At 41.9% G+C, this 22,129-nt stretch overlaps 1 protein-coding gene across 2 annotated transcripts in view; it reads right to left on the reverse strand.

Moving 5' to 3' along the window:
- The window catches only part of efl1 (elongation factor like GTPase 1), a 203,804-nt gene that overhangs the window by 19,292 nt on the left and 162,383 nt on the right, over positions 1-22,129 (reverse strand). For both annotated transcript variants that reach the window (XM_039772771.1, XM_039772770.1), the window contains exons 18-19: positions 17,438-18,447; positions 13,048-13,232 (exon numbers count right to left, since the gene is read on the reverse strand). In XM_039772771.1, coding sequence (XP_039628705.1) covers positions 13,048-13,232; positions 17,438-18,447 — 1,195 coding nt within the window. The remainder of the gene's footprint in view (positions 1-13,047; positions 13,233-17,437; positions 18,448-22,129) is intronic.

Consider the following 22,129-nt stretch of genomic DNA (forward strand, 5'->3'; position numbering starts at 1 on the left):
CAGGACCATGGTCTCGGATTTGGAGGTGCTGATTCTCATCCCAGCCGCTTCACACTCAGCTGCGAACCGATTCAGAGAGAGCTGAAGATCACGGCCTGATGAAGGACACAGGACAACATCATCTGTAAAAGTAACCGAAGCCCACAGTGGTCCAATGGCTCGCAACAAGCTTCAAAGAGGGGTGAGGAATACAAGATGAGATCGCCTTCGTCTTCCGATTATACGATGGTTGCCAAGGTCCTACAACGAAGACTCGGAACTACAGTTGTGGCCAAAAGTTTTGAGAATGACCCAAGTGTTGGTTTGCACCAAGTTTGCTGCCTCAGTGTTTTTAGATCTTTTTGTCAGATGTTTCTCTGGTATAAGGAAGTAGAATTACAAGCATTTCAGAAGTTACAGAGGCTTTTATTGACAATTCCATTACGCTTATACACAAAGAGTCCATATTTGCAGTGCTGGCCTTTCTTTCTTTTCAGGACCTCTACCATTCACCCTGGTATGCTGTCAATCAACTTCTGGGCCAAATCCTGACTCATGGCAGCCCATTCTTGCATCACCCACGTGTGTGGGTTTCCTCCCACAGTCCCAAAGCCATGCAGGTTTGGTGCATTGGCGATTCTAAATTGTCCCTAGTGTGTGCTTGGTGTGTGTGTGTGCACGCCTGCGGTGGGCTGGTGCCCTGCCGGGTTTATTTCCTGCCTTGTGCCCTGTGTTGGCTGGGATTGGCTCCAGTAGACCCCGTGACCCTGTAGTTAGGGATGGATAATGGATGGATGGATTTATTTAGAGAGCACACTTAAGACAACGTCAGCAATGCTGTAACCAAAGTGCTTTACACAGAACATAGAATAAGCTTAAGACAGAAGCAACAATTAAAGAGAAAACTAAAAGTAAAATACATAACATACCCAACAGTAAAGTGAAACACACCACTGAGTAGAACGTGCGATTATGAGTATTGCTCAAGATCACAGAAAGCTAAAGAACAGAACTGAGTCTTCAAATCAAGTGAAGGTGCAGCCAGTGGTAATTACAACTCAAAGACACATGATATCCGATATGGTGTTCCTCAAGGCTCTATCCTGGGTCTGCTGCTCTTCTCAATCTACATGCTTCCGTTATGTCAGATTATCTCGGGCACAACGTGAGCTACCACAGCCATGCTGATGACAGACAGCTGTATTTATCAATAGCACCTGATGACCCGACTCTGTTGCTTCACTAACACAATGTCTTACTTGTGTTTCTAATTGGTTGAATAGTAACTTTCTCAAGCTAAATAAAGAGAAAACAGAAATTTTAGTGATTGGCAATAATGGATACAATGAGGTTATTAAAAATAAACTTGATGTATTAGGATTAAAAGTCAAGAAGGAGGTAAAGAACTTAGGGGTAACCTGAATTTTAAATCGCATATTAATCAGATTACTAGGACAGCATTTTTTCACTTAAGAAACACAGCAAAAGTTAGACCTCTTATATCATTGAAAGATGCTGAGAAACGAGTTCACGCTTTTGTTTTCAGTCGACTAGATTACCGTAACGCACTCCTCTCAGGTCCACCCAAAAAAGACATCAATTGTTTGCAACGAGTGCAGAACGGAGCTGCTAGAATCCTAACTAGGAAAAGAAAATCCGAGCACATGTCTCCAGTTTTGATGTCACTACACTGGTTACCTGTGTCATTCAGAACTGACTTTAAAATACTGCTTATGGTTTACAAAGCCTTAAATAATTTGCGCTCCATCTTATATATCGGAATGTCTGACACCTTATACTCCAAATCGTAACCTTAGATCTTCAAATGAGTGTCTGCTTAGAATTCCAAGAGCAAAACTTAAAAGAAGTGGTGAGGCGGGCAGGCGGCCTTCTGCTATGTTATGCACCTAAAACCTGGAATAGCCTGCCAATAGGAATTCGCCAGGCTGATACGGTAGAGCACTTTAAAACACTGCTGAAAACACATTACTTTAACATGGCTCTCTGATAACTTCACCTTCTGATGCCCTGTATATTCAATTCATTATAATAACTATTTATGGTGGCTCTAGAATCCGTACTAACCCCTACTCTCTCTTCTGTTTCTTTTCCTAGTTTTCTGTGGTGGCGGCCTGCGCCACTACCACATAATCAAAGCACCGTGATGTCCCTACATTGATGGATTAAAAGCCAGAAGTCTACATGACCATCATCATCAAGTCCTTCCATAAGAACCCTAAATACAAAGAGGACTGTTTCATTAAGTTAGGTTAGAATGCCCAGAGGGGGCTGGGTGGTCTCGTGGTCCTATAATCCCTGCAGATTTTATTTTTTCTCTTTAGCCGTATGGAGTTTTTTTTTTTTGTTTTTTCTGTCCTCCCTGGCCATCATACCTTACTCTTATTCTATGTTAATTAGTGTTGTCTTATTTTAATTCTTATTTTGTCTTTTATTTCTCTTTTCTTCATCATGTAAAGCACTTTCAGCTACATTATTTGTATGAAAATGTGCTATATAAATAAATGTTGTTGCCTTAATTATGGTAAAGCAAAGAATTCCACATAAGTGGTGCAGCGGCCGTAAAAGTCGTGTCCCCCAAGAGACAACTGACCGGTAGGTCTCAGCTCTCTGGATGGCTGCTGTTAAACACACAATTCAGACAGACAGATGGGAGCACACCCATATAGTGTTTTAGAGAACCAGCAGCAAAATGTAAACGTCAGCTCTAAAACTCACTGGCAGCCAGTGTAAAGTGGCCAGAATTGGAGCTACAGAGGCAAACTTTCTTACGTCAACCCAAAAAACGAGCAGCAGCATTCTGAACCAACTGCAACCTGCGCATTGGGGATCTGCTGATTGCAGTGATCAAGCTGAGAAAAGAGAAAATCACGAGTAGCTTTCTCAAGATCCCTCTCCGGACACTACAGACTGAGGTTATGGACACCGAGGGGTGTTGTTTAAAACTGCTTTCGATTGTAGCAAACAGAAAACAGACACGGCCATCGAGGGCGAGATTCTGCAGCCGGCTTTGTCAACTGAACGTGTCAGAAGACTGCGCTAGGTTCCAATTCCATTATAATGAAATCCCAGTTATAACAAATTATTTTTTCAGTATTATGTTTCAGATATTGAGATCTTACTCTTGATTTGGGGGGTCCCTGAATTCATTTTTTCATATTCCAATCTGCTGTAACTGTATTAGTACTTTTGGGAGGTTCTGACTGCCATTGTTAGGGCCGCGTTTGTTCGGGTCATTATTGCACACGTAGTTGTCACGGGGTTGTCCGTGTCTGACTGATTTTGTTGTATAATTCAACAACGCACAAATACTGTTGTCTCATTGATTCTCCTTTAACCGTATTCTTCATTTATATGCACGATATTAACAATACTCCTCAGGTCAGCAGGCCAAGCCGCCGCACAGATGAACAAATCATGAAATTCCAAAACGGTCAAATTGTTTATTACAGTAACCAAACCTGCTTTCACTGCTAGCCGCTCATCCGGGAGTCCTTTTGGCTCGCTAAACAGCATTTCAACGCTTATTTCACATGTCTGCTAATGTGTTTGGTCCAATAAAAATCATCATCTATAATGCGCCATAATCCAAAACAGAAGGCTTCCAAAAAATCAAGGTAACCCAGCAAGCCTTTTATGTCAGGTTTGATTTCTCCCCCATCTAACACGTCTCTCCATAAACTTTTATTATCTGTTGACTTCAAGTGAATTTCTCAACCCAGGAACGGACTGCTCATTCAGGACACTAGATATGCTGGCACCCTGTTCTTCAACTTCTTCCATTAAAAAGACCCAGGCTTGGATTTTAACTAATAAAATCACATAAAAAGACGGCACCTTTCAGACAGGAGTGTAAAAACTGTTAAAAGTTAGAGAAAATGATATCAAACAATCAACTGCCATTTTCAATCGTCAGCTACTATAGTTATAAATTACTGTTAACTTGCCCGCTGGAAATACATTTCAAAGTCACGATTTCACAGATTATGTGGCGATGTCTGCCAGCCTTTGTAACGGCCGACCCCTTTACCCAGCCGGCAGCTACACCTCCAAGACCTGTGGCCTGGATAATTTACTGAGAAATCCTACTATCAAGCCGTACCTCTACACAATTAAACTTTTCCCCACAATCGAAGGTATAAATGCACGTACACAAAAGCAGAATGTAAAATTAAACTGAGTAAATGTATTAAATGAAACAAGACATGCCACAAAACAAATGCACATATAAATCTTCCTCCACCCCAGCAACCTCAAGACAGCACCAAATATACATACAAAAACCCCTCCCTTGTCCCTGTAACATATAACACACACCACACAAGCAACAAAATGACTAATGAACAGAGTGGTTGTGAATTTGAGTCCGAAAGTAAAAATGTCCTGATTACGGATGACTGAACTAGCGGCAATTGTGGTGTTTGATTTTCCCGGCGTTTGGAGCAACCTCACCGTGATTCCTCGGCGTATGGTGGATGATGAATCGACCCCGGGGTCTCAGCAGATGCAGGTTGAAAGACAGTCCGGATTAATGAAAAACAAACTGGAACAAAGCGCAATGAGATGAGACAGCAAGCAAGTTGAAGTAGTTGACACAAAACACGTTTTTTTTCTTCTTCTCTCTCCTTCCTCTTAAATAGTCAGTGACGGCAGTAATTGATTAATTAAGCACAGGTGTTTTCCAGGTTTGCGGCTGCGGTCTCCTTCCATCATCCGTCCTCCTTTACGGGGACGGCATTAACTGATACACATACAAACAGCCAATGGGACAATGAAACGAGACACACACAGAACTGACATTTGAACACTAACTATGTGGCCCCGCTACACCTTTAGCGATTTTAAAGCAGAGAAACAATACGGCAGAACTTTGAATACATTTTAGTCTCATTTGAGATCTTTGCATGCTAATTAGAGCTTATCAACTCGGCTCTGCTCTATGCTGCCACCTACAGTGGGTATAGAAAAGAATCCCCCCTTCAAAATATTCCCATTTTTTTGCTTTATGGCCTTAAATGAAAACACACACAAACCAATATTTCTTCCAGCTTTACTTACTCAATGCAACCTCCAACATCCAAGTAAAAGATATCACAGCTACAGTTCAGAAGAATTATAAAAAATCTAAAACAAGACCTCCTGAGATTAATAAAGGATCCCTAACCACCCATCTCCAACCCCCCAAAACTCAACCAGGTGTAAGTGCCCACCATTTCCATTGCAGTTACTGGTTGTCATCAATTGTAATGGGTGGGATTAGTGAAGCTGTTCCTGGTCCATTCACTCCCTTGCTTGGTGGTGCAACTGACAGCAAACAACTGACTATGGGTGGCAAGCCACTTTGAAAAGATCTCAGGGATAGAGTTATGGACAGACATAAGGCAGGAGATGGAGACCAAAACATCTCAAAGGCTTTATCAATCCCAAGGAGCTCAATAAAGTCCATCATAAAGGAATGGCGAGTGTTTGGTGCTACTAGGACCCTCCAAACTGGATGGAAGACCAAGAAGGAAACTGGTAAGAGAGGCTACCAAGAGGCCAATGGCCACCTTGAAGGAGTTACAGGATCTGAGTGGTCATTAATGGTGTGCATGTGACAACAATTTCACAAGCGCTCCACAATTGTGGCTTGTTCGGGAGGGTCGCACTTCTCATGAAAGGCCACATTGAGGCTCGTTTGAGTTTTCCCAGAATGCACCTTGGAGATTCTGAAGCCAAGTGGAAAAAGGTCTTATGGTCAGATGAGGACAAAATCAAACTATTTGGCCTCAATACCAAATGGTAGACCTGGTGGCAGCTCACCATCCACAACACACCATACCTACAGTAAAGCATGGAGGGGGCAGCATCCTATTGTGGGGGGCCTGGGGCTCTCGTTAGGGTAGAAGGAAAAATGGCTGGGGCAAAATACCATGACATTCTTGAGGAAATCCTGCCAGCCTCTGCCAGAAAGTTGAAGATGGGCAGAATGTTCACCTTTCAACACGACAACGACCTGAAGCACACAGAAAAATTCCTAGTCCTGTCCTGGTGTGGCCGGCGAGAGCCCAGACCTAAATCACACTGAAATTCTGTGAAAAGATTTGAAAATAGCAGACCACCAACGCTCACCATCCAATGTGACCAAACTTGAACAGTTAAACTGTAAAGAAGAGTGGGGGGCAAATATCACTGAATCTAGGTGTGCAGAGCTGATAGAGAAGAATCAACAGACTCAAGGCTGTCATTAAAGCAAAAGGTGGCTCAACAAAATGACATTATAACAATAAAATGTATATACAAACACACAACCTCCATCCATCCATTATCCAACCCGCTATATCCTAACTACAGGGTGACGGGGGTCTGCTGGAGCCAATCACAGCCAACACAGGGCACAAGGCAGGGCGCCAGCCCACCGCAGGGCGCACACACACTAGGGACAATTTAGGATCGCCAATGCACCAAACCTGCATGTCTTTGGACTGTGGGAGGAAACCCACTCAAACACGGAGAGAACATGCAAACTCCACGCAGGGAGGACCCAGGGAGCGAACCCAGGTCTCCTTATTGCGAGGCAGCAGCGCTACCCACTGCGCCACCGTGCCATCAACACACAACATATACACATATTATTATATTGCTGATTTAGTTGATGAGAATGAATACACCATGTCAGTTTAATGCATCACTGTTCAAGTGTGCCACCGTTCTCTGCAGGCGCTGTCAGCATGAAGATCTAATGTCTGCCTGTTCAAAACATCAACAACCTCCATGGGATGCGCTTACTTTTTCACCTGACTGTTCTACATGTGGTGGCGAAAAACAGCACACAGAAAACCTGGCCCAGAAAAAGTAGAATGTGCATCATGAAGGGCCTGACCTGACCTTGCATCTCCAGGTTTGCTAATGTGTAATCTAGACTTCAAGATCATTGGAAACGACTATCTCCAAGTTAATAATAAAACACTTTGAGATGCCGTCTGAAGAGGTGAATCTGTCCCTTTATCTTTTCATGACCCAATAAGCGAGGTATACTCTCCAGCTCACGGTTAAAATGAAAAATGTCTCTCTAACTTGCAACGTTCTTAAGAGTTTGCTCAAACTTCTGTTAAGTTTAAGCCCACCAAGCGGCTTTCTCTGCTCTCATCCCAAGCCTCTCCTTGGTGGCGGTCGTTATAATTAGGCATCTTCCATCTGCTTTTACCATGTGCCAACTTTTACCACATGCAGAAAGGCTGAAATACAAAGACCCTCTAAACATCACAACAATGGTTACCAGTTATAAATGCATGCAGAAAATGGTTCAGACGCCTCCTTCTTCCCAAGAAAATCAAACCAAAAACAACAGTGTTTGATCTGAGCACCTGTAAACAGTAAAATGCGGCATCTTGGCAGGGTCTACAAGCGTTGGCTGTGCAAGCTATCACACATAAACTCAAAAGTGCCGCCTGGGCTCGGTTACAGTGCCACGTTTCTAGCTGTTCTAAACACGAAACCAAAATAAAAAGAAAAAGAAACCCGCTTGGCTAGCAAGTAAAATGGAAACCACAAAAGGATCAGATGTAAAAACTTTTGATTTCCTTTCATAATACTCTATACCATCTACCATTTCGGAAGTTAAATACATATATAAACTAATTAACTGACCGGTTTATTCAATTATGTTCCCCCATTTTCCTTCCTCTTCATTTTTTCCAATTTCTATGTGGGCTCAATGTGCTTCATCATCCTTCTCCGTACACCTCCTCATCTTCAGACCCTTGTCCTTCAGATCTTCTTTTACTTCATCCATTCACCTCCACTTTGTACTTTCGTTCCCATCACTGTTTTGCCCACATGTTCATTATCTTTCCTCATCACTTGTCCATTCTCCTTGAACCTCCTGTCCTGTCCTTTCTTAGACATCTTTCCCACTTTTGTTGCACCTCTTATTGTCTCATTTCTTATCCTGTCTGTTTTGGTACTCCACACATCCATCTCAACATTCGCATGTCTGCCACATCTAACATCCTTTCCTTACTGTCCAAGTTTCAGCTCCGTACATCATTGCTGGTCTTAAAAACTTGAACTGCCTACTACATTATCTATCTATCTATCTATCTATCTATCTATCTAGCTAATCCTGCCTAAAACACTAAAATTATTATCTGTCTATCAAATAGCACCTTTAATTATCTATCTATCTATTATATAGTGCCTTTCATATCTATCTATCTATTATATAGTGCCTTTCATATCTATCTATCTATTATATGGCAACACTTGTGGGGTCCTAAGCTCCTTCTTGACCACTCAGGTCTGCTACTGATCGACGTCTGGTGATGCTACCTCCCTGTACATGGTGTCAAATGTCTGTCCAGACTCTCTCCATGTGATGGATCTTCTTAATCTTGCTTACCACACTGTCTATCTATTATATAGTGCCTTTCCTATCTATCTATCTTATATAATATCTTTTTTTTTTGCCTACTACACAATCTATCTATCACTGGTCTTCAAAACCTGACCTTTAACCTTCATCTTAATTCTTTGATCACATGATACTCCTGATATCTTCTTCCAATTGTTTCATCCACATTGCACTCAATGAGTTATCTCTGTCACTGTTTCTCCATTTTGGGCCACCATTGATCCTAGATGTTTAAACTTATATGTTCTCTCCAATGGCTCTCCCTGCTGGCTAATTTCTGAATCCTGGTCATCATTAACCCTCAAATATTTGCTCTTCTTCTTTCTATTTACCTTTGTTCCTCTATTTTCCAAAGCCCTTCTCCATTCTCTGCTTCCTCTTTTCTGTTGCTACACAACACAATGCCATCAGCAAAAAACCCACACCCTGTTGGTGGTGGGGGCATGGGGGGCTGGTCTTTCATTTCACTGCTCAACACACCTATAATCACCTGAAAGAGGATACCTGGTGCAGGCCTCCTCCAACTGGGATGTTGTCTGCTTTCCTTACCCTGTTTTGATTCCCATTATACTTAATCTGGGCAATCCTCATGTACTTCTCCGGTCTTCCTTGCTATGTCATGCAGCTTCAGACCTCCTGACATGGCACTCTATCATAAGCCTTCTCCACATCAACAAACACCATATGCATTACTTTGTTTTTGTTGAAGATGGACAGATAGAACTTTATTTTTCCCCGGTGGGGGGAATTTGGCTTCTCTATGAGTAAACCATACTCTACTCATTCACTACTCTGAAAAAAAAAATTGGTTTAACAGAGGAACCAACACAGGATGGGATGTGTCGGAAACATTCGCCATCGGAAATGCTCACCATTCAGTTAATTCAGACCCAGGAATTGAAGTGATGTTACCTGCCCAGCACACCAAATATAGAAATAGAGAAAACTGCACTTTCTGCGGACAATGAGTCTTTTAATTTCTGGTACATGCTTCCTCAGTTGGTTTGCCCAGTTGATTTCATACAAGGGACACTATTTGTGGATGGCTGAGTAGCTACCCAATCAGAGCACGTATTACGTATTAAATAAAACTCCTCAATGATATACGATATGCTTCCTGCTGTGTGTTCTTCGACACTTAAAAGCTCTAACAGCCTGTATTGATTTTTGATTGTTTGCTTTTCTCTGTCTCTCTCACTCTCTCTGACATTCTCTGCTCCTGACCGAGGGGCTGTTTACTTAGAAGATAAGGACACTCCTCTAAAAAATGCTGAAAGACTACCTTCACATATACCCTTCATTGCGGCCACTTTATCGCAGTGCTACGCATACTTAAAAGCCCCACAGCCCTATTGATTTTTTGATTGTTTGCTTTTCTCTCTCTCTCTCTGACATTCTCTGCTCCTGACGCGTGCACTCCTTTGAAGAGAAGATATGTTTGCACTCTTTTAATTGTGAGAAAGAACTGTCATCTCTGTCTTGTCATGGAGCACAGTTTAAACTTTTGACTTGAGGGTGTTATTTCATGTCTAGAGGGCTCTAATAATGTTAAAAAACGTATATAGAAGGTCGTAAACAGGCTTTCTATGCTCTAACTGCGAAAATATTAGATTTATAAATAAAGAATCCTACTTCGTGGAAATTCATTTATCTGTCTGGAGCGGATTAACTGCGATAAACGAGGGTTTACTGTATAACTGTGCAGAGAATATTTATAAACAGTGTGGGAGAGTTTCTAAGGGCTTAAAATATATAAAAATAACCATACAAACATGTGGTTTCTACTTCGCGGATTTTCACCTATCGCGGGGGGATCTGGAACGCAACCCCCGCGATCGAGGAGGGATTACTGTAGTGCCTTTTGCCTGTCTACCTATCTACCGGTCATATAGTGCCTTTCACCTACCTACATATACATAGCGACTTCTGCCTGCCTACCTATCTATCATATAGTGCCTTTCGCCTGCCTACCTATCTACCTCTCATACAGTGTCTTTCACCTACTTACTCACCTATCGTATAGTGCCTTTCACTTACCTACCTAATCATAGTGTTTTTTGCATACCTACTGACCCATCATATAGTGCCTTTCACTTACCTACCCATCATATAGTGCCTTTTGCACACCTACTGACCCATCATATAGTGCCTTTCACCTGCCTTCCCACCTATCTATTATAGTGCCTTTCCTATCTATCTATCTATCTTATACAATGCCTTTGTTGTTAATCTATTTAATCTTGCCTACTATGCTATCTGATCACATGCTATGTACAATGTTGTTAATCTATTTAATCTTGCCAACTATGCTATGTGATCACATGCTATGTACAATGATCAACAAAAAAAGCTGTAAATTATGTGAGAAACATGTATGATTTTAACATTAGTAAATAATTTTTGCAATGCATGTGGTCTGATTATGCATACTGTACACTGTACTTATCAAAGAGATGCCCTCATTGAAGTGCTCAACTGATAGTAGAAAAAACAAATGACATCAGGGGGATAAACCACAGAAAAAAATGGCTTTAGTGTAATGAGAGCTTATCACCTGTCAAGAACGGGCTTTTATTTCAATAAAAAGAAAGGAGGAAGAAATTAATGAGCATAATGGCTTAATGCTTAATGTTCATGCGCGCCAAATACTCAGTGTTACAGTGAAACAGCAGTTCATGTTACATGTACAGGCAAAAACAACTTAAAAAGAAAGGGAGCAGCAAATACAAACTCACTTAGATAGATCTATTTTCTTTTCAGAAATGTGTAATATTTATTGAATGTAAATGAGATCTTACAAAATGAATCCTATATTCGCCCTCTAGATTGAGTGTAGCACGGCTAGATGAGCGTAATAGTTCAAACGATGGTACAGCAGTATGTCACAAAATAACACACGAGAGGCAGATGAAGGTATAAAGCGTCTCAACACGTCGTCTCTTTGCTCTGAGCCTTCCCAGCCATTGGAAATGATCTCATTGTGGAGCCAAGCCATATATTCACTGCACTACTTCCCCTTTCCAGCTCCTTTAATATTCGTTTAGAACTACGTCTACTTACCCTTATTTTTGAACCATAATTAAAGCTCCAATTTATTAATGTTATCTGGGCCTTTAGAACTACGTATGTCAGAGCCAAGTCCTTTAAGTTAATGTTAATGGCAAACTTACCAGAGTTAGCTTATTTTTGAACTTGAACATAATTAAAGGAACAAAGATAATAGAAGATTCAGTTTAACACCCAATAGGTTTAAACTAATGGAATGTTCTTAATGTTCTCTCTGTGTGACAACAGAACAGGACCTTAGACTGAAGTTAGAGAGATTGAAAGAAATACAAACTGTTAGACAGATAAATATTAAGGGCACATAGGCCTTCTGACCGTTATGTGATGTCCGTTATGTTTGTATATACATAGATGTGCCAAACAAGATAACACGTAGAAACCTTATGAGTGTATCCTAGACCCTTTGTCCTCAAGTAGAATACCTTGGGTTTCCCCTTTTCTCCCTGTTCTGTGTGTATTACAAAACGTCCTCAAGTAGAATACCTTGGGTTTCCCCTTTTCTCCCTGTTCTTCCCTGATTTTTTGCGTGAACTGTTTGTTTTGAATTTCACTTCTTCTTCTTCCTGTCCTCATCATCTTGTCATGTTACACCCATCACCTGCATTTCCTCCCTCGCCACATCCATAATCCTTCTCTTAGGCATTCCTCTTCTCCTCTTACTTGTCAGCTCTATCCTTAGCACCCTTTGCCCAATATACTCAGCATCTCTCCTCTGTACATGTCCAAACCAACACAATCTCGCCTCTTTGGCTTTGTCTCCAAACCGTCTAACTTGAGCTGATCCTCTAATGTCCTCATTTCTAATCCTATCCATCCTCGTCGCAACCAGTGCAAATCTTAGCATCTTTAACTCTGCCACCTCCAGCTCTGTCTCCTGCTTTCTGGTCAGTGCCACCGTCTCCAGCCCATATAACATAGCTGGTCTCACTACCGTCCTGTAGACCTTCACTTTCACTCTTGCTGATATCTGTCTGTCACAAATCACTCCTGACACTCTTCTCCACCCATTTCACCCTGTCTGCACTCTCTTTTTCACTTCTCTTTCACAATCCCCGTTACTCTGCACTGTGGATCCCAAGTATTTAAACTCATCCACCTTCACCAACTCTACTCCCCTCATCCTCACCATTCCACTGACCTCCCTCTCATTCACACACATGTATTCTGTCTTGGTGGTCCTACTGACCTTCACTCCTCTCCTCTCTAGAGCAGATCTCTACCTAATCAGGGTCTCCTCCACCTGCTCCCTACTATTGCTACAGATCACAATGTCAACAGAAAACTTCATAGTCCACGGGGACTCCTGTCTCATCTCGTCTGTCAACCTGTCCATCACCATTGCAAAAAAGGAAGGGCTCAGAGCCGATCCCTGGTGTGATCCCACCACCACGTTGAATGTATCCGTCACTCCTATCACAGACCTCACCACTGTTACACTTCCCTCGTACATATCTTGTACCACTCTGACATACTTCTCTGCGACTCCCGACTTCCTTATACAATACCACAATTCCTCTCCAGGTCCACAAAGACTCAATGCAACTCCTTCTGGCTTTCTCTTTACTTCTTCATCAACATCATATTAACCTTACCTCCCAGTGGCTGAACACCAGCTGTGGACTTGCCAGGCCGCTCGTCCTCTTTCTGATCTCATCAGCAAAGCCAAAGCTCTCTGCTACTGGAAGGACAGCTTTAATGATGAACATGTCAGTACCCTCCTTCATTTCCTCTTGCAAAATGCGGCCTTCTCTCTTGGAAAGGACACCATAGACTCGACCTGGAACCATAAAAATAACCATCATCATCATCATCTATACATACACACACACACACATATATACATATATATATACATATATATATATATATATATACATATATATATATATATATATATATATATATATATATATATATATATATATATATATATATATATATATATATATATACCGGAATCTGTACCTGCTGCACAATTCAGACTTGTGAATTATGCCGCTAGGTGTAGCATACTTAGAGTATTCTGTTGCAGTCTGCCAAGTGGCGTCACTCTGAATCGTTTGTGTCGTTCTTTCCGTGTTGCTTTTTCTTGGTGCTTATTAAATGTGTTCTGCGATTTTCGTGATGAGTAATCATAAAGAACAGCGCGCCTGCGTTAAATTTTGTTTTCTCTTAGGGAAAACAGTGGATGAAACTGGAGTGATGCTTGAAACTGCTTTTAAAGAGGAAACTTTAAGTAAAATACAGGCCTGTCAAATGAGGGGAAATGTCACCTGAAGACCAACCAAGATCTGGCCGACCTTCCACAAGTAGGAATGATGAAAATCTTGAAAAATTGACTTGTGTGTTTTATGGAATTCTTGCCACCTTCCCTACTCCCCTGATTTTTTCTTGTTTCCGCATATAAAAAAAGAACTCAAAGGAAAGCGTTTTTGTACTGTGGAAGAAGTCAAAGAAAAATCGCTGCAGGCCTTGGATAATGTTCCTCTTCAGCAATTCCAAAAATATTTCTGCCAGTGGGAAAGCCATTGGGACAAGTGCATTCACTCACATAGAGAGGACTTTGAAGGAGACTAACGTTTCAGTAAGTCAAAATTATTAAAACAATTTTTTTCCCCCACTTCTGGTTATTTTCGGGTACTACCTCGTATACATAAACATAAATACATATATATATATACATATACATATATATATACATACATATATATATATATATACACACACACACATATACATACATATATATACACATATACAAACCGGATTCCAGAAAAGTTGGGACACTATACAAATCGTGAATAAAAACTGAATGCAATGATGTGGAGGTGCCAACTTCTAATATTTTATTCAGAATAGAACATAAATCACGGAACAAAAGTTTAAACTGAGAAAATGTATCATTTTAAGGGAAAAATATGTTGATTCAGAATTTCATCAACAAATCCCAAAAAAGTTGGGACAAGGCCATTTTCACCACTGTGTGGCATCTCCCCTTCTTCTTAAAACACGTCTGGGGACCGAGGAGACCAGTTTCTCAAGTTTAGAAATAGGAATGCTCTCCCATTCTTGTCTAATACAGGCCTCTAACTGTTCAATCGTCTTGGGCCTTCTGTGTTGCACCTTCCTCTTTATGATGCACCAAATGTTCTCTATAGGTGAAAGATCTGGACTGCAGACTGGCCATTTCAGTACCCGGATCCTTCTCCCACGCAGCCATGATGTTGTGATTGATGCAGAATGTGGTCTGGCATTATCTTGTTGAAAAATGCAGGGTCTTCCCTGAAAGAGATGACGTCTGGATGGGAGCATATGTTGTTCTAGAACCTGAATATATTTTTCTGCATTGATGGTGCCTTTCCAGACATGCAAGCTGCCCATGCCACACGCACTCATGCAACCCCATACCATCAGAGATGCAGGCTTCTGAACTGAGCGTTGATAACAACTTGGGTTGTCCTTGTCCTCTTTGGTCCGGATGACATGGCGTCCCAGATTTCCAAAAAGAACTTGAATCGTGACTCGCCTGACCACAGAACAGTCTTCCATTTTGCCACACTCCATTTTAAATGATCCCTGGCCCAGTGAAACGCCTGAGCTTGTGGATCTTGCTTAGAAATGGCTTCTTCTTTGCACTGTAGAGTTTCAGCTGGCAACGGCGGATGGCACGGTGGATTGTGTTCACTGACAATGGTTTCTGGAAGTATTCCTGAGCCCATTCTGTGATTTCCTTTACAGTAGCATTCCTGTTTGTGGTGCAGTGTCGTTTAAGGGCCTGGAGATCACGGGCATCCAGTATGGTTTTACGGCCTTGACCCTTATGCACAGAGATTGTTCCAGATTCTCTGAATCTTCAGATGATGTTATGCACAGTTGATGATGATAGATGCAAAGTCTTTGCAATTTTTCGCTGGGTAACACCTTTCTGATATTGCTCCACTATCTTTCTGCAACATTGTGGGAATTGGTGATCCTCTACCCATCTTGGCTTCTGAGAGACACTGCCACTCTGAGAAGCTCTTTTTATACCCAATCATGTTGCCAATTGACCTAATTAGTGTTAATTGGTCTTCCAGCTCTTCGTTATGCTCAAATTTACTTTTTCCAGCCTCTTATTGCTACTTGTCCCAACTTTTTTGGGATTTGTTGACACCGTGAAATTTTGAATCAACATATTTTTCCTTTAAAATGATACATTTACTCGGATTAAACGTTTGATCTGTCATCTACGTTCTATTACAAATAAAATATTGACATTTGCCATCTCCACATCATTGCATTCAGTTTTTATTCACAATTTGTTTAGTGTCCCAACTTTTTTGGAATCCAGTTTGTATATATATATACACACACACACACACACACATATATATATACACATATATACACACACACACACATATATATATATATATATATATATATATATATATATATATATATATACACACACATATATACTGTATTTATATATATACACACACACACACACACACACATTATATCTACACATATATACACACACACATATATAAGGTCTGTACATCTGTAATGCAATTACTCGCCAACTACTGGGGCTAGAACCTTGAGCTTGGCCTTGTTTGCAAGTTTAAGATTGGTAGGTTGTGGAAGTTCAAAAAATGTTAGTTTATAGTAACCTTGTGGCCTTGACCCTGTGGTTGTTAGCTGACGGCAAAGTGATCAAAAACCAAGTGTTAACTATCAGAATGGCAAAATGAAAAAGAAAAGCGGTGACATCTGCTGAGTATTAAGCACATCGTAGAAGTCGACTAAATAACAAAAACATATAAGATGATAAGACGCCGAAACACGTAGACTAGCAAGAAGTAAACCTGAATATATAGTCAGGTCCATAAGCATTGGAACAAGGGCCCAGTTTTCATCATTTTGGCTCTGTATGCCACCCCAATGGATTTGAAATAATCATTATGTGATTGAAGTGTGGACTTTCAGCTTTAATTTAAAGGATTTACCAAAACTATTGTATGAGCCGTTTAGGAATGACAACCATTTTTATACATGATCCCCCATTTTGAGGGGCTCAAAAGTATTTGGACAAACTAACTTAATCATGAATATAACAATCATTTCAATACTTGGTTGAAACCGCTTTGACTGCCTGATGTCTGAACCCACAGCTATCTCCAAGTGCTGGGTTTCCACCCTAGTAATGCTTTGCCAGTCCTCATTGTCTGTTGGACTTTCTGCCTTCAGTGTTGTCTTCAGCATGGTGCCCTGAAATGGAGGGACCAGGTAGAAATAGTGTTGAGATTCCTGCCTGCTGTGACCAAAATGGATGCAAATCCCCTTAAATGAAATGACGGCTTCAGCAGACCTGCCATTGCTGTTTTCCCAAACATTATGGTGCCCTGCCAAGGGGGAGACCATGGTGTGACTGAAATGTTTGCAAATCTTCTTAAATTAAAGTCTGCACTGGGCACTTTAATGACGTCACAATTCTTTGATTTGTCATTTTTAAGATGTGGAGTGGAGTGGTGGGGGAATCAAGTAAAAAGGGGTCTTTGTCCCAAATATCATGGAGGCCACCGTATCTATATCTGTAATTAGTGGACTGATAAATGTTGCGTTTCATAAAACGTCTAAAACACCGGCGTAGAGGAAGTTCACGTCCTCTTGTCCTGACGCAGCTAATAAGAAACGGCAGTATAAAGCTTCTGATCACAACAGGAATTTGGCGTATCTTGGCCGATTAATTGAAGTTTAAGTAAGAATCCAATCCACTTTAGTTTTACAGGTCTTCAACATGACATCACCGAGTGGGAGTGCTGCTGTTTAACAGCAGTTCCGCATTAGGGAACACTAAGAACTATTTCCTGTCTAAGTAATAAATCATTTTTTTCAGCTGTGTAACTTAAGTCCAAAAAAAATGAATCTAACAGCGAATGCATTAAACGTTAGAATTTACTGCAGCTCTGGGAAATCAACTTCCCCCCCACTTACCAAGAACCTCTCCAGTAGCCATAATTTCACAAGTATACATTGCAGCCATAAGTCGCTGGGGCTTAGCCTGGAATGCATATCGACATGCATCTTTCATGGTGGCGATGAGCTGACCGGAGAATGGCCCATAGCAATCCGATCCGGCCGTTTCGTTTTTACGTTTCTGTGCCGCACTGGAAGGAGACGCCTCACTGACTGGAGCAATGGGTTTGCAGTCTTCGTCACCACTTTGCCTGGCTTCAGCGTTCGCTTCTCCGCCATTCTGCTCTCCTTGGCTGTGCAACTTCATCGACACATTGGCATTCACATAATTGTCTTGGCTGGGCTGTGAAAAAGGAAGGTTCATATCCCACTTTTCCACAATAAAACAGACTCCCATCAGTGGCTCCTCACACATGGGCCCAGAAAGAGTAGCTAACTGGAAGCCACTGACAATGCTATTGTCGAAATCACGGTACGCAGCTGTGTCATTCGCTGCTTTATCAAGACACTGCCAAACCGAGGGCCTCTTATAATCTTCTATCCTGTTAAGTAAAATATTAGGCCCGTAGCGACGAGGACCAAAAGACCAGATCTGATCTACGGCATTTCTCCACTTCCTTCCTTGTAAATGAGATTTAAACGCTTCTTTTAAATCCTGGATTGCTTGCAGCGTCTTCGGATTGATTGCTAAAGTGTTTCGGCCCTCTTTCACTGATAAGTTGTACGTCTCCATTGTTCGGATGAGATCAGTGCTTTGCTCTAAAAGTTGTGTCACTCCTTCGGGAAGAGGCATGGCTCTCACGCCTATCGTCGATAACTTATTTGAGGTGGTCAGTGTGACTAATCCATCCGAATCTACCTGGACACCATCTGGATACTTGGACTGTTCCTCTTTCACCTGGTGGATCACCGCAACTTTCTGCTGTTTACCGATGTCTTCATTCACCATATCAACCTTTGGGGGTCGTATAACTGTCTCCCTGAATGGGATGATTGGTTCCGATGCGGTGATTTCTATCTTGGCAAACCTGAAATGACAACAAAAGACTAAATATGTAAAGTATCCAGAGACTTGGAGGTTTTCATGCTTTAAACATAGCATCTCTGTTCACTCTTACAAAACTGCTATTGCACCATTTCGACTATAAGGTGTACAATAACGTACCATTCGCAAACCTGTTTATTCCAATTCAGGACCAGCCCTGTCGAGTGGGGTCGGAATCTGGCCTTGTACCCTTCTCTGGACGGGGCTTCAATCCATATTAGGTCCACTCCTCTCACACACACCTATACTTACAGAGGACTAACTTTGGATACATTTATAGCATGTTTAAAATATAAAGAATTTACAGTATATATATTGTCACATGTGTGCACATAGGGGACAGCTGAAGGGCTCTAGTGACTGTAATTCTACCGCCACACCAGGGGTTGGCGTTGTGTCCTAATGCCTTTTCCCTTCCACCCTCTGCAGACTGGATGGTTGATGCCTATAAAACCTCTGATGTCACTTCCAGTGTCTGTGCACCTGGAAACACCTCTTCCTGTTGGATAGACTGGAAACCAGAAGCTCTGCCATCTGTGTTAGGTCAGTTTGAACTTACTGTGTGTTTTTGTTTATGAAAAAAATCTTCAATTATATGGTGTCACCAGGCTGTTCTTTATTGTTGTCTAATCCTTTTCTTACTGTCTATATATATATATATATATATTTTGTATGGACGGCTGGGGCCCATGCCTGGCCGGGACACCCCTTCAGTATATGTTCAGGGGGAGCCGCCATGGACTATTCAATATCTCCCCCTGAATGCTAGATGGCATCCCCCTGGGTTGGAGCAGGGCTCCATGGGAATTGGAGTTTGGTGCAGCCCTGTTGGGTCCTGGAGGCGGCAGCAGGGGGTGCTGCAGCTGGGACTCCTGAGCTCTTATGGGCAGTGATTTCACCATACCTGGAAGTGCACTTGGAACTCAGCAATCAAGCACCTGGAACACATCCGGGTGAACTACAAAAGGGGCCAGCAGCCACCACTCTGGGAGCCTGAGTCGGGAGGTGGAGGGCAACGCTTGCCGGGAGGACCGGTGGTGGAGACCGGTGTGTTTTGTGTGGTGCTTGTGGTGTTTTTGGGACTGTGCACTGCCTGTGGGACATGGGGAAGACGTGCCCCACAGGTGAAGAAAAATAAACGTTTATTGGCGTATATACATCCCTCTGTTGTCAGTCTGTGTCGGGTCAGCGCCTCTGCTACTATATACAGTGGGTACGGAAAGTATTCAGACCCCTTAAATTTTTCACTCTTTGTTATATTGCAGCCATTTGCTAAAATCATTTAAATCAATTTTTTCCCACATGAATGTACACACAGCACACCATATTGACAGACAAAAAAAAGAATTTTTGAAATTGTTGCAGATTTATTAAAAAAGAAAAACTGAAATATCACATGGTCCTGTATTCAGACCCTTTGCTCAGTATTTAGTAAAAGCACCCTTTTGAGCTAATACAGCCATGAGTCTTCTTGGGAAAGATGCAACAAGTTTATGCACCTAAAATCTGGAATAGCCTGCCAATAGGAATTCGCCAGGCAAATACAGTGGAGAACTTTAAAACACTGCTGAAAACACATTACTTTAACATGGCTTTCTCCTAACTTCACTTTAACTTAATACTGATACTCTCTATATGTTCAATTCATCATAATAACTATTCATAGTGGCTCTAAAATCCGTACTGACCCCTACTCTCTCTTCTGTTTCTTTTTCCGGTTTCTTTGTGGTGGAGGCCTGCACCACCACCACCTACTCAAAGCATCATGATGCACCAACATTGATGGACTGAAAGCCAGAAGTCTACGTGACCATCATCATCAGGTCCTTCCATGAAAACCCTAAATACAAAGAGGACTGTTTGACTTATGTTAGGTAGATTGCCCAGAGGGGACTGGGTGGTCTCGTGGTCTGGAATCCCTACAGATTTTATTTTTTTCTCCAGCCTTTGGAGTTTTTTTTTTTTCTGTCCACCCTGGCCATCGGACCTTACTTATTCTATGTTAATTAATGTTGACTTATGTTTATTTTTTATTGTGTCTTCTATTTTTCTATTCATTTTGTAAAGCACTTTGAGCTACATTTTTTTGTATGAATATATGCTATATAAATAAATGTTGATTGATTGAACAAGTTTTTCACACCTGGATTTGGGGATCCTCTGCCATTCCTCCTTGCAGATCCTCTCCAGTTCTGTCAGGTTGGATGATAAACGCTGGTGGACAGCCATTTTTAGGTCTCTCCAGAGATGCTTAATTGGGTTTAAGTCAGGGCTCTGGCTGGGCCATTCAAGAACAGTCACAGAGTTGTTGTGAAGCCACTCCTTCGTTATTTTAGCTGTGTGCTTAGGGTCATTGTCTTGTTGGAAGGTAAACCTTCGCCCAGTCTGAGGTCCTTAGCACTCTTGAGAAGGTTTTTGTCCAGGATATCCCTGTACTTGGCGCATTCATCTTTCCCTCGATTGCAACCAGTCGTCCTGTTCCTGCAGCTGAAAAACATGCCCACAGCATGATGCTGCCACCGCCATGCTTCACTGTGGGGACTGTATTGGACAAGTGATAAGCAGTGCCTGGTTGTCTCCACACAAACCGCTTAGAATTAAGGCCAAAGGTTCTATCTTGGTCTCATCAGACTAGAGAATCTTATTTCTCACCATCTCAGAGTCCTTCAGGTGTCTTTTAGCAAACTTCATGCGGGCTGTCATGTGTCTTGCACTGAGGAGAGGCTTCTGACAGGCCACTCTGCCATAAAGCCCTGACTGGTGGAGGGCTGCAGTGATGGTTGACTTTCTACAACTTTCTCCCATCTCCTGACTGTATCTCTGGAGCTCAGCCAAAGTGATCTTTGGGTTCTTCTTTACCTCTCTCACCAAGGCTCTTCTCCCCCGGTAGCTCAGCTTGGCCGGACGGCCACCTCTAGGAAGGGTTCTGGTCGCCCCAAACGCCTTCCATTTAAGGATTATGGAGGCCACTGTGCTCTTGGGAACCTTAAGTGCAGCAGAAATTTTTTGTAACCTTGGCCAGATCTGTGCCTTGCCACAATTCTGTCTCTGAGCTCTTCAGGCAGTTCCTTTGACCTCATGATTCTCATTTGCTCTGACATGCATTGTGAGCTGTAAGGTCTTATATAGACAGGTGTGTGGCTTTCCTAATCAAGTCCAATCAGTAGAATCAAACACAGCTGGACTCAAATGAAGGTGGTCTCAAGGATGATCAGAAGAAATGGAAAGCACCTGAGTTAAATATATGAGTGTCACAGCAAAGGGTCTGAATACTTAGGACCATATGATATTTCAGTTTTTCTTTTTAATAAATCTGCAACAATTTCAAAAATTCTTTTTTGTCTGTCAATATGGGGTGCTGTGTGTACATTAATGAGGGAAAAAATAATTTAAATGATTTTAGCAAATGGCTGCAATATAACAAAGAGTGAAAATTTAAGGGGATGTGAATACTTTCCGTACCCACTGTATATAGTAGCAGAGGCGCTGACCCGACACAGACTGACAACAGAGGGATGTATATACGCCAATAAACGTTTATTTTTCTTCACCTGTGGGGCACGTCTTCCCCATGTCCCACAGGCAGTGCACAGTCCCAAAAACACCACAAGCACCACACAAAACACACCGGTCTCCACCACCGGTCCTCCCGGCAAGCGTTGTCT

The sequence above is a fragment of the Polypterus senegalus genome, chromosome 12 (genome assembly GCF_016835505.1).
Source record: "Polypterus senegalus isolate Bchr_013 chromosome 12, ASM1683550v1, whole genome shotgun sequence".
Lineage (NCBI taxonomy): Eukaryota > Metazoa > Chordata > Cladistia > Polypteriformes > Polypteridae > Polypterus > Polypterus senegalus.